Source organism: Rhinoderma darwinii, chromosome 12, assembly GCF_050947455.1.
Source record: "Rhinoderma darwinii isolate aRhiDar2 chromosome 12, aRhiDar2.hap1, whole genome shotgun sequence".
Lineage (NCBI taxonomy): Eukaryota > Metazoa > Chordata > Amphibia > Anura > Rhinodermatidae > Rhinoderma > Rhinoderma darwinii.
The window spans coordinates 41,914,761-41,928,126 of record NC_134698.1 but is presented as its reverse complement, the minus strand read 5'-3'; the positions used below and the strand labels follow the sequence as shown (position 1 = coordinate 41,928,126).

At 39.8% G+C, this 13,366-nt stretch overlaps 1 protein-coding gene across 1 annotated transcript in view; it reads right to left on the bottom strand.

Moving 5' to 3' along the window:
• Positions 1-2,022: 2,022 nt before the first annotated feature.
• PRKD1 (protein kinase D1) overlaps positions 2,023-13,366 on the bottom strand; it is a 244,044-nt gene continuing 232,700 nt past the window's right edge. The window contains exons 13-16 of the mRNA XM_075843500.1: positions 7,607-7,768; positions 7,429-7,527; positions 2,233-2,500; positions 2,023-2,027 (exon numbers count right to left, since the gene is read on the bottom strand). Of these exons, the coding sequence (XP_075699615.1) occupies positions 2,023-2,027; positions 2,233-2,500; positions 7,429-7,527; positions 7,607-7,768 (534 nt within the window). The remainder of the gene's footprint in view (positions 2,028-2,232; positions 2,501-7,428; positions 7,528-7,606; positions 7,769-13,366) is intronic.

The following is a 13,366-nucleotide window of genomic DNA, read 5'->3' as shown; positions in this document are numbered from 1 at the left end:
AAACACACACACACACAAACACACACATTATATATATATATATATATATATATATACATACACACACATACATACATACACACACACACTACCGTTCAAAAGTTTAGGGTCACTTAGAAATTTCCTTATTTTTGAAAGAAAAGCAGTTTTTTTTCAATGAAGATAACATTAAATTAATCAGAAATACACTCTATGCATTGTTTATGTGCTAAATGACTATTCTAGCTGAAAAGGTCTGGTTTTTAATGCAATATCTACATAGGTGTATAGAGGCCCATTTCCAGCAACCATCACTCCAGTGTTCTAATGGTACATTGTGTTTGCTAACTGTGTTAGAAGGCTAATGGATGATTAGAAAACACTTGAAAACCCTTGTGCTATTATGTTAGCACTGCTGTAAACAGTTTTGCTGTTTAGAGGAGCTATAAAACTGACCTTCCTTTGAGCTAGTTGAGAATCTGGAAAATTACATTTGTGGGTTCGATTAAACTCTCAAAATGGCTAGAAAAAGAGAGCTTTCATGTGAAACTCGACAGTCTATTCTTGTTCTTAGAAATGAAGGCTATTCCATGCGAGAAATAGCCAAGAAACGGAAGATTTCCTACAACTGTGTGTACTACTCCCTTCAGAGGACAGCACAAACAGGCTCTAACCAGAGTAGAAAGAGAAGTGGGAGGCCCGCTGCACAACTGAGCAACAAGACAAGTACATTAGAGTCTCTAGTTTGAGAAATAGACGCCTCACAGGTCCTCAACTGGCAGCTTCATTAAATAGTACCCGCAAAACGCCAGTGTCAATATTTACAGTGAAGAGGCGACTCCGGGATGCTGGCCTTCAGGGCAGAGAGGCAAAGAAAAAGCCATATCTGAGACTGGCTAATAAAAGGAAAAGATTAATATGGGCAAAAGCACACAGACATTGGACAGAGGAAGATTGGAAAAAAGTGTTATGGACAGACGAATCGAAGTTTGAGGTGTTTGGATCACACAGAAGAACATTTGTGAGACGCAGAACAACTGAAAAGATGCTGGAAGAGTGCCTGACACATCTGTCAAGCACGGTGGAGGTAATGTGATGGTCTGGGGTTGCTTTGGTGCTGGTAAAGTGGGAGATTTGTACAAGGTAAAAGGGATTTTGAATAAGGAAGGCTATCACTCCATTTTACAACGCCATGCCATACCCTGTGGACAGCGCTTGATTGGAGCCAATTTCATCCTACAACAGGACAATGACCCAAAGCACACCTCCAAATGATGCAAGAACTATTTAGGGAAGAAGCAGGCAGCTGGTATTCTATCTGTAATGGAGTGGCCAGCGCAGTCACCAGATCTCAACCCCATAGACCTGTTGTGGGAGCAGCTTGACCGTATGGTACGCAAGAAGTGCCCATCAAGCCAATCCAACTTGTGGGAGGGGCTTCTGGAAGCATGGGCTGAAATTTCTCCCGATTACCTCAGCAAATTAAAAGCTAGAATGCCAAAGGTCTGCAATGCTGTAATTGCTGCAAATGGAGCATTCTTTGACGAAAGCAAAGTTTGAAGGAGAAAATTATTATTTCAAATAAAAATCATTATTTCTAACCTCGTCAATGTCTTGACTATATTTTCTAGTCATTTTGCAACTCATTTGATAAATATAAGTGTGAGTTTTCATGGAAAACACAAAATTGTCTGGGTGACCCCAAAGTTTTGAGCCCAAACAATTTGATCAAAATGTGCACTAAGAACCTCTCTATTGTAAGTAGATTTAGCAGTAATGCATATTTATTTATACTTAGCAGTTCAGGTGACATTGGTGTTCGCAGAGTGCGGAGGCCATTTTCTATATATATATATATATTATGTTTATATAAATAAACACACACACATTATATATATATATATATATATACATACATATATATTATATATACACATACATACATACATACACAGTCTTTTAGCCACAAACATACATTTTTTGGTTTTCTTTTTTTTTTTACAAAAATGTATGCTTTGTTGCAAAATTGCATGAAGGCGCCCATTACTCTAAAGTAAGAAAATTTGATTCAGGTTTTCTTTATGTATGTCAAAAATGATCCTAGTAGCAAAAGGGTTTAAATGGTAACCTGTGCCTCAGATTCCATATGAAGTAAAATAACCATTGAAATTGAATTTGCTAGGGAAGGATTTTTACTGGATATTGGGGTGAAGCAAACAGTGTACCACGTTGTTTTTGAGAAGAAACACTTACCATCAGAAGATGTCTCTCTCCACGGATGAGGTGGGTACATAAAGGCTGCATTCTGGATTTGATCATGAATGTCCTCATCTTCATTAAAGGGAAAAGTTCCACTCAGGCTTACATATATGATCACCCCAACAGACCACATGTCCAATGAGCGATTGTAACCCCGATTTCTCAACACTTCAGGAGCCAAGTAAGCAGGGGTCCCAACTACTGAGCGGCGAAAAGATTTCTCTCCGATGATGCGTGCAAATCCAAAATCACACAGCTTAACCTGAGATATAGAAAAAATGTTGATAAGAATTAAATACACATGATTACTATGTCGTATTAACACCTAATGTCACATGCACTATGTAATCTTTGCATTGTGCGATTGCTTAGCCAAACAGACCGATTAGATCTCCAGTTCATGTCTTCTTCTGTCACTTATAAACTTCTACTGGTATGGCAAGTGAAAAATTTGGTCTTCCTCGGCAGTGTTACCCCAAAATGATGTTAAGAATTCTCAGGCAATTATTATTTAGGTTTTCAATGAACAGGTTTCTGGGCTGCCCTACCCCATTCAAGATAATAACACCTCATACACTCAGGTCACAACAGCATGGCTTATAATGTAAAAACCTGCCTACATAGTGGGGATCAGAGGCAACTATTCATATTATATTACGGTTTGTTTTACAGTGAATATCATCGGTTTTGATATAAATGTTCACACTATGTTTAATATACAGCTAAACCACTCCAAAAGGTCACCACTTTAGGACCATTCCCCATCTTGACCAGATATTTCTGTGACAGATTTTTAATTCCCTTATAGTCTGTGTATACTGGCATCTTCTTTGAGAGGACAACCCCTTTAGTTTTAACCCCTTAAATGTCGCAGCCTAGTTTGGGCCCTAAGTCTCAGAGCCCATTTTTCAAATTTGACATGTGTCAAATTTATGTGGTAATAACTCTGAAATGCTTATACCTATCCATGCAATTCTGAAACTGTTTTCTCGTGACACATTGGACTTTGTTAGTGGTAAAATTTGGTCAATATGTTCAGTGTTTATTTATGAAAAATAGCAAAATTTAGAGAAAATTTTGAAAAAATTGCATTTTTCTGAATTTAAATGTATCTGCTTGTAAGACAAATGGTAATACCACCCAAAATAGTTACTAGTTCACATTTTTCATATGTCTACTATATGTTGGCATAATTTTTTGTTCTTCTAGGACGTTAAAAGCCTTAGAACTTTAGCAGAAATTTCTCACATTTTCAAGAAAGTTTTAAAAGGCTATTTTTTCAGGGACCAGTTCAGTTGTGAAGTGGCTTTGAGCGGCCTATATATTAGAAACCCACACAAAACACCCCATTTTAAAAACTAGACCCCTCATAGTATTCAAAACAGCATTTAGAACGTTTCTTAACCCTTCAGGCGTTTCAGAGGATTTTAAAGCAAAGTAGAGGTGAAGTTTACAAATGAAATTTTTTTATTTGGAGAAAATACATTTTATTCAATTTTTTCTCTAACACAGAAGGTTTTACCAGAGAAACGCAACTAAATATTTATTGCCCAGATTTTGCAGGTATTAGAAATATCCCACATGTGGTCCTAGTGGGGGTAATGGACTGAAGCACAAGCCTCAGAAGCAAAGGGGCACCTAGAGGATTATGGGGCCTCCTTTTTATTAGAATATATTTTAGGCACCATGTCAGGTTTAAAGAGGTCTTCCGATGCCAAAACAGTGGAAACTCCCCAATAGTGACCCCATTTGGCAAACTACACCCCTCAAGAAATTTATCGAGGGGTATAGTGAGCATTTAGACCCCACCGTTTTTTTGCTGCATTTTGTGTAATTGGGAGGTGAAATTGAAAATCCCATATTTTTCCAATAAAAGGTACAAATTTTTAATTTTTAAAGGAAAAGAGATATAAGCGCCCCAACATTTGAAAAGCAATTTCTCCCGATTACGGTAATACCCCATATGTTGTCAAATTGCTGGTTGGACAAACGGCAGGGCTCAGAAAGGCAGAGTGATATTTGATATGTAGATTTTGCTGGATTGGTTTCTGGGCGCCATGTCGCATTTGCAGAGCTTCTGAGGTACCAGTACAGGGGAAACCCCTTAAAAGTGACCCCATTTTGGAAACTAGATCCCTTGAGGAATTCATTGTAGTTTTCATGGGGTGCATGCGGCTTTTTGATCAGTTTTTATTCTATTTTTTAAGAGATGTGGGGACTAAAAAACAGCAATTCTTCTATTGTTTTTATTTTTTTCACAACGTTCACCGTGCACTATTAATTTCAAATTTACTTTATTGTGTGAGGCGATACCATATGTTTATAATTTTTTTATGGCTTTTGCACAATGATTTTTTATTTTTTATTTACTTTTTGTGTTGCCATATTCTAACAGCCATAACTTTTTAATTTTTCCATCAAGAAAGGTGTGTGAGGGCTTGTTTTTTGCGCAACGCATTGTATTTTTGATCAGTACCATATTTGGTTACATGCAACTTTTTGATCTCTTTTTATTCCATTTATTTGTTAGGGGAAGTGACCAAAATATTGTGATTCTAGTATGGTTTATTATTATTTTCTTTTACGCCGGTCACCGCGTATATAACCAAATACTTTTGTAGTTCAGGCCGTTACGGACGTGGCGATACCATTTATGTATAATTTATTTTTAATAATAAAAGGACTGATAAGGGAAAAGGGGGGATTTTTACTTTTATTACTCTAAAAAGTTTTATTTTTATACAACTTTTTTTTTGTGTCCCACTAGGGGACTTGAAGGCAGGAGGCCCTGACCGCTATTCTAATACACTGCACTACATGCGCAATGCAGTGTATTAGAGCTGTCAGCTACTGACAGCAAGCATAATGGGTCCTGACTTCGTCAGGACCTACTAGGCTTCCATAGATGGCATAGCCGGAGGCCATTGTTAGGCCTCTGATTGCCACAGCAACCATCGGCGCCCACGATCAAGTGGTTAGGTACTGACCCACACATGTGTATAGAGTACCCCCAAAGTATTGAATCAAAAAGTAGCAGGACTCCATTAAATCATATAAAGAATTTGAGAACCAAGAGTCACAAGGCCACATATAATGTAAAAAAGATAATTTTATTGCATATAAATAAACATATAACATCTATAATAATAAAAACACAACAAGGTTTCTAAAAAAGAGAGAAGTAGTATATGGATCACGTCACAAGTGATCAAACGCAGGAATGATGTAAATGCTACACCTTATCCTAAAGGAGCAAGGTATATATATTCCACCTAAACACGGGGACATACATGTGGTAGATACAAGTGATATGTAGAGGACCATGCGGTCAATACGTACATTGCAATGGTGTATGTTATATAGAGTCTACTGACTATAATGCTACAAACATAACACTGAACATGTCCCCACATATAATGAGCGTCTCCCTAAGTAACCTATGAGGAGGTACTCCCAAAAGGAGGACCCCCTATACCATGTAACACAAGGGGAATACACCGTGCATGTATCCAATGGTGAGCAAGAGAACCCATCCGGCAAATACCGGACGGAGCCCATGAATCAAAACTTACCCATGGGTGTGATGATAAACCTGCGATCCACGTGATCCACGTAACCAAAGATAATAATAGCTGAATGTCTTTGTATGGCTGCCATTGCAAAACTGGGAGGACACCATGCTTTTCAGTAAGGGTATGTTCACACGAGGGCGTCCGTAACGGCTGAAATTACGGGGATGTTTCAGCCTGAAAACATCCCCGTAATTTCAGCCGTAACGGCATGTGCAGGCGCTTGAACGCCGCGTCAATTACGGACGTAATTGGTGCTGCTATTCATTGGAGTCAATGAATAACGGCTCCAATTACGCCCAAAGAAGTGACAGGTCACTTCTTTGACGCGGGCGTCTATTTACGCGCCGTCATTTGACAGCGGTGCGTAAATTACGCCTCGTGTGAACAGACAAACGTCTGCCCATTGCTTTCAATGGGCAGATGTTTGTCAGCGCTATTGAGGCGCTATTTTCGGACGTAATTCGGGGCAAAAACGCCCGAATTACGTCCGTAAATAGGCCGTGTGAACATACCCTAAAGCTACAGGAGATCAGCGCACACTTGACTGAAGTTCGGGTGTACAACTACCCCTGATGGGTACCGCCAAAATGTTGCCACGTACCCTGGAAACTACAGTAAGAAATGAGCGAAAACACAATAGGGTGTATATGTATATATATATATATATATATATATATATATATATATATATATATATATATATATATATAGCAAAAACAATCAAGTAATGGTATATTACACAAAAATAAATTTTACTTGAAGCAAATGACACCACATATATAAAAAATTAAAAACATTCAAAATAGCATAGACATGCTAACCACTATACTCCTGGGGGCTGCCATCCTAAGTGGACAAAATATGAAACCCCACAAAAACACCAATCCCCTCAACATGCGTCGCCAATGCAGGCAAAATACATAGATAAATCAAAATATTGCATCAAACCATCAGATGTGCATGTAGTGGTGTTTGCCAAGGAGGGAAAAGGGGACATTTTGCTATTTTAAAGGTTTTTAATTTTTGTATATGTGGTGTAATTTGCTTCAAATAAAATTCATTTTTGTGTAATATACCATTACTTGATTGTTTTTGCCCTATACATACCCTATTCTTTTTTCGCACATTTTTTACTGAGGTTAGTGTGTACCTCTATTCTCAATGATTATTTCTAGCACCGTTAGCATTTCTGTAAATGAGGATGTGTTCCCAATGAAAGCTTATTATCATGTAGTCATTAAAAACGAGAGTAAACTTCACTCTGGCTCATCAACTTAAGTTATAAAATGGACTCTTAGCCCTAGCATCTATAGCAGCCTGTAGAAGGATTAGATGGAATGACATCAGCTAGTAAAATTCACTTTCCTCATATTAAGAGCAGAATGAATGGACTTTATAGGGCTTAGTATCCACTACTCTGACCGATTTAATTCCACCTTTGAAAACCACTTGTGTAGTACGTGCATGGATCCTTACACAAGAAAGCGCATAAAGATCACAGAATGAGAACTACTAGTTACGTGGAAACATTCTAGTAATAGATTGGCAATGACATAATCCTGATTTCATCCAATAACAGTGTGTTAGTCCTTTAATCTAAAAGCTCATTCTACATTACCTGGGGAAAGGGATCTGCAGATGCCAGCAGCACATTCTCAGGTTTTAGGTCACAGTGGACAATATTTTTGAAGTGAAGATGTCGCAGTGCTACTAAGATCTAAAATGTAACAAAGAGGTTAGGTTTCCCAACATCCATTAGCATCCGGTTATACATGGTCCATTGTATCTATGCTCACCTGGGTAACCAGGAACTTGGTGATGCGCTCGGGTAACCTTCCCTTTTCACTGGACAAGATCATCTCCAGCATGTCCCCATGCAGCTTTTCCATCACCACAAACACTCTTTCTGGAGTCTCGAACATACACTCCAAGTTCACCACTCCACGGTGATGCAGATTCTACAGACAAGATAAAGAAAAGGAATTCCAATCTTTCATTTCATAATCACATCCTTCTTTATCACCAAAGTCTATGTATTACCTTATACCTCCATAAAATGTATGCGTAAGACACACCAGAAGTCCTCTGTCTTTAGAATTTATTTTGGCGGTTGCATTTAAACAGAAAATAGTTTGCATTTCAACTATATTACTACAATGCAGATGATACAGTAAGACAAACTACAGAGGACATTGCACATTTCATGAACAACAAACAGAGCAAGGTAAAATTACACAGGAGGCCAAAATAACAAAACTGAGGGATTGTGTGGCTTAGAAAAAAAAAGATATTCAAATACCTTATTAGAGAATTACATGTTAAAATAGGGGGGGGGGGGGGGAGAGAGGCGTAACTATAGGGGTCACAGCAGTCGCAATTTCCACCAGTCCCCGCGGCCCCCCGCACCACATCAATGAAGTTACTATAATAACTGGGGCCTATGTAACAGACTACACGGGCCCCCATTGCTATAGTAACTGACATTACTTACATTCCTCCTTCCGCATCGCAGCGGAGGTCCTGACGTCACAGCGCTGTGCGCACAACATTCCGACCCTGGATGGAGTCAGGACGTCCGCTGTGGCCCAAGAGGAGGGTAAGTTTAAGACCACTGTCTGCTGGGTCAGTGTCCGAGTCCTGGGACCCCCGTCAATCAGCCATTTTGAAGGGGGTGCAGCTCTCGTACTAGCACTAATTTCCCTTCATTCCGGTCACTTTCTCACACTGAATTGCTGAATGAAGGGGAAGCAGCGCTTGTACGAGTGTTGCAACCCCTTCAAAACAGCTGATTGTCAGGGGTCCCAGGAGTCGGACCCGACCCATCAGTTATTGATGGCCTATCCTGACGATAGGCCATCAATGTTTAGGGACTGGACAACCCCTGGTAGGCTTAGATATAGGGCCCCAGCAGACAGTAATCTTATACTGTATAAGATTACTGTCTGATGGACCCTGTATCTAAGTCTACCTTAGGCTAAGATACAGGGTCCAACAAACAGTATCACACATGCACTTAGCCCCTTTAGCTAAGCCTACCATATCTGTTAATTTGAGAAGTTTGAGGAAAAAAAACTTATTTTCCCTGGCACTGCTAACTGGTAAAACCCTTCTTGAGTAATGAGGATTTGAAACAAGCAAATGTAATATCAGATATTGTTTTAATTACTACGCGTTTCAAGGACGGACCGGCCTCTTCATCATATAAAATACAAATGCTAAACATTCCCTTGTAAAGGTGAAATATATAGCCTAGACAAAGTGGTAGAAAAAAAGTGTGTGAAAAAGTGCCAAGTCACATGGATGCAGTATCGACTGCATTATTGATTCCGTCAAAACAACAGAACCCTGTCACAATGGTGATAAACGGAAACCTTCACCATGGAGGTCAATGGTGAGGGAAACGGAAGCTGATGTTTCAGTTTGCCTTTCCATTGAGGGGTTACTCGACGCGGTGATGTGAACAGTCCCTTACGAACGTTTTTTTGTCTGGTGTTTGTGTATTTTTAAAGGTTCGGTCGTTGGACTACGTTGGATTCGAGAACTACACCGTGTTCCAAATTATTATGCACATTGGATTTAAGTGTCATAAACATTTAATTATTAGTTTTTCAATTAAACTCATGGATGGTATTGTGTCTTAGGGCTCTTTGGATCATTGTAATCAATCTCAAACACCTGTGATAATTAGTTTTCCAGGTGTGCCCAATCAAAGGAAAACTACTTAAGGACGTTCCACATTATTAAGCAGGCCACAGGTTTCAAGCAATATGGGAAAGAAAAAAGATCTCTCTGCTGCCGAAAAGCGTGAAATAGTGCAAAACCTTGGACAAAGTATGAAAACATTGGATATTTCAAGAAAACTTAAACGTGATCATCGTACTGTGAAAAGATTTGTGGCTGATTCAGAGCACAGACGGGTTCGTTCAGATAAAGGCATAATGAGGAAGGTTTCTGCCAGACAAATTAATAGGATTAGGAGAGCAGCTGCTAAAATGCCATTGCAAAGCAGCAAACAGGTATTTGAAGCCGCTGGTGCCTCTGGAGTCCCGTGAACCTCAAGGTGTAGGATCCTCCAGAGGTTTGCAAGTGTGCATAAAGCTATTATTCGGCCACCACAAAACAATGCTCACAAGCAGAAATGGTTGCAATGGGCTCAGAAATACATGAAGACTAATTTTCAAACCGCATTGTTTACTGATGAGTGCCGTGCAACCCTGGATGGTCCAGATGGATGGAGTAGTGGATGGTTGGTGAATGGCCACCATGTCCCAACAAAGCTGCGACAGCAAGGAGGTGGCGTAGTCATGTTTTGGGCTGGAATCATGGGGAGAGAGCTGGTAGGCCCCTTTAGGGTCCCTGACGGTGTGAAAATGACCTCTGCAAAGTACGTAGAGTTTATGACTGACCACATTCTTCTGTGGTACAAAAAGAAGAACTGTGCCTTCCGTAGCAAAATTATCTTCATGCATGACAATGCACCATCTCATGCTGCAAAGAATACCTCTGTGTCATTGGCTGCTATGGGCATAAAAGGAGAGAAACCCATGGTGTGGCCCCCATGTTCCCCTGACCTCAACCCTATTGAGAACCTTTGGAGCATCCTCAAGCAAAATATCTATGAGGGTGGGAGGCAGTTCACTATTCTGACATCCTGCAAAGATATTCAAGCAGAAACTGTCCAAATACTCACAAATTCAATGTATGCAAGAATTGTGAAGGTGATATCAAAGAAGGGGTCCTATGTTAACATGTAACTTGGCCTGCTAAGTTTTTTGATTGAAAGAGCTTTTGATTTCTGTAAATATGACCTCCTGATGCTGCAAATTCAACAAATTAGCATTTTAGTTTTCTTTACAACCTTTAAAATGTTTTGATCTCTGTTGTGCATAATAATTTGAAAACAGTGCATTTTGAGTTTTTTTACTTCTAAAAAAAAAATCTGTTATCATTAGATTTGTTCAATAAAATTTGCATTATACTCCAACGGTTGATGGCTTGAAGATTATACTGACTGTCATTTGCATCGACTATTTCGGAAAATCAAGGAAATATAAAATTTGCATAATAATTTGGAATGCGGTGTACTTTGATGACAGCTTTTTTTTTTTTATCATAAATAAAATGGTTAATGAGGGTTGTGTGGGGGGTTTTATTTCAATATATTTTTGTATTTTTGTTAAACTTTATTACTACCGCCTTATTAATAGCTGCCGGCTGATTGACCGCGTCCATTACTAAGACGGGGCTTAGTGTTAGCTGATGCAGAGGCTAACACTAACCCCCGTTATTACCCCGGTACCCACCGCCACTATGGGTGCCGGGAAGAGTCGGGTACGGTCCAGTACCCGACCATCTGTAGTGAAGGCCGGGCACAGGGCCGGCCGCAGGCTGGGAAAGGCCAAACACAGCGGCCCTTCCCACCCTGGTAATGCTAGCCTGCTGCTGCTATGTTGTACCTGGCTGGTTATGAAAAGTGGGGGGGACCCCACGTCATTTAAAAAAATAATAATAATAATTTAAAAAAACGATGTAGGGTTCCCTCATTTTTATTACCAACCGGATACAACAAAGCAGCAGCAGGCTAGCATTACCAGGGTGGGAAGGGCCATTGTTTTTGAGCTTTCCCAGCCTAATAATACCAGCCTGCAGCCGCGCCAGTGCCCGCCCATCACTACGGATGGTCGGGTACTGGATCGTACCCGGCTCTGCCCTGGTGACAGTGGGTATCGGGGTAATAATGGGGGTTAGTGTTCGCCTCTTCATGTCTAACATTAAGCCTCGCCTTAGTAATGGATGTGGTCAATCAGCCAGTAGCTATTAATAAGGTGGTAGTAATAAAGTTTAGAAAAATACAAAGACATAGGAAAAATATTTTATTGAAATAAAACCCCACACACAACCCTCGTTGTACATTTCATTGAGGATAAAAAAAAATGCGGTGATCGAAGTAGTCCTCGAATCCAAAGTAGTCTAAGCCCCTGGGGGAGTCCCTTGTTTAGAACTGTGTGCTGGGTATGCAAGAAAAAGGAGTCTCCAAGGGCGCTGCTGCACTTCAGTTTAACGCATCAAAGCATGAGTAATAATGAGCCACGTAAAAAGGAGCATAAATGAAGGTTTATTTTAACAATAGGCTACGCGTTTCAATGCCGCACTGGCATCTTCATCAGGCCATGAAAAAGCATACAAACTACACTGTTTAAATGCAAACATATCATTAGAAAAAAAGAAAAAAACTCGCCAATGTGACCGGGGTCAAAGTACTCAAGTGACGTCATAGGTCAAGGTTGGAATAAAATGTAAGTATAAGCAAAAACAGTAAATAGTTATACATATAGAAGAAAAAACAGTAATACCTTACACAGCTAAAGAAAAGAGAAGGGACATTTTGGATAGGCATTGGCATATCCTGAAAAGTGATCCCTATCTAAAGGCAGAGCTACCAGATAGACCTACTGTTACTTTTAGACGCTCTAAATCCCTCAAAAATATTTTGGCACCTAGCAGACTAAGAAGCCCTACGGTTTCTTGCTCGACTTTGCTCCCAAAAACACTGGGTTCCTATAAATGTGGTCATCAGCGTTGCATGTGCTGCACTAACATGGCCCATAAAGCCACTACGTATACATCTACAGTAACTGAGGAATCCTTTAATATTAGGAGTTTCCTTAATTGTGGAAGCTCTTTTGTCATTTATATGCTGGAATGTCCCTGCCATTTACAGTATATTGGCCGCACAACACAATGCCTACGGACAAGAATCAATAGCCACAGGTTTAATGTGAATACTGGCTTTATGAAACATAGTGTCTCCCGTCACTTTGCCTCTACACATAGTAGCCTTTTTAATAAAATATTAATCACACCAATTGAACAGATCCCACTTAATGTTGCTAATAGATTCAACAAGCTTAAACAGCGAGAAAATTATTGGATTTTTAAACTGAAGACCCTCCAACCAGACGGTCTGAATGATCTATCTGAATCAACCCTAGAGTAAAACCCTGATTGCGGGTTGTCATTATTGAATTATGTCCTATCCTTTTTATTCCTTTTATAGATTATCCCATAAGAACTTTTAGTGGTCCTTTATTTGGGTAGATTTAACCTTCCATTTACAAAATTTTTTTCAATCCATGGCACTCTGTTTGCCTTTATATTCATTTTGTTTATAATTCCCGTTTTTCCGAACTTATATAAGATCATCATATCATTTGCGCATTATTATAAACATTTTATTGTATCAATATTTTTTTTATATATACAATTTTTATAGTTCATATTTTTTAACATTTGCTTTACCTTGTCTAGTTCTACACGCGCTGACACTGCCCTTCCTACCGTGTTTCCCCGATAGTAAGACACCCCCGATTGTAAGACGTATCGGGGGTTTCAGGGGGGTCGGCTAATATAAGCCGTACCCCGAAAGTAAGACATATGTCTTACTTTCGGGGAAACACGGGGGTATTGCCGCCTCCTGCCCACTTCCGCGCCGCCCCCCTCTCCATACGTCACCGCGCCGTCCCCTGCACTTGTCAATGCCGCCTCCTGCTTAAAAT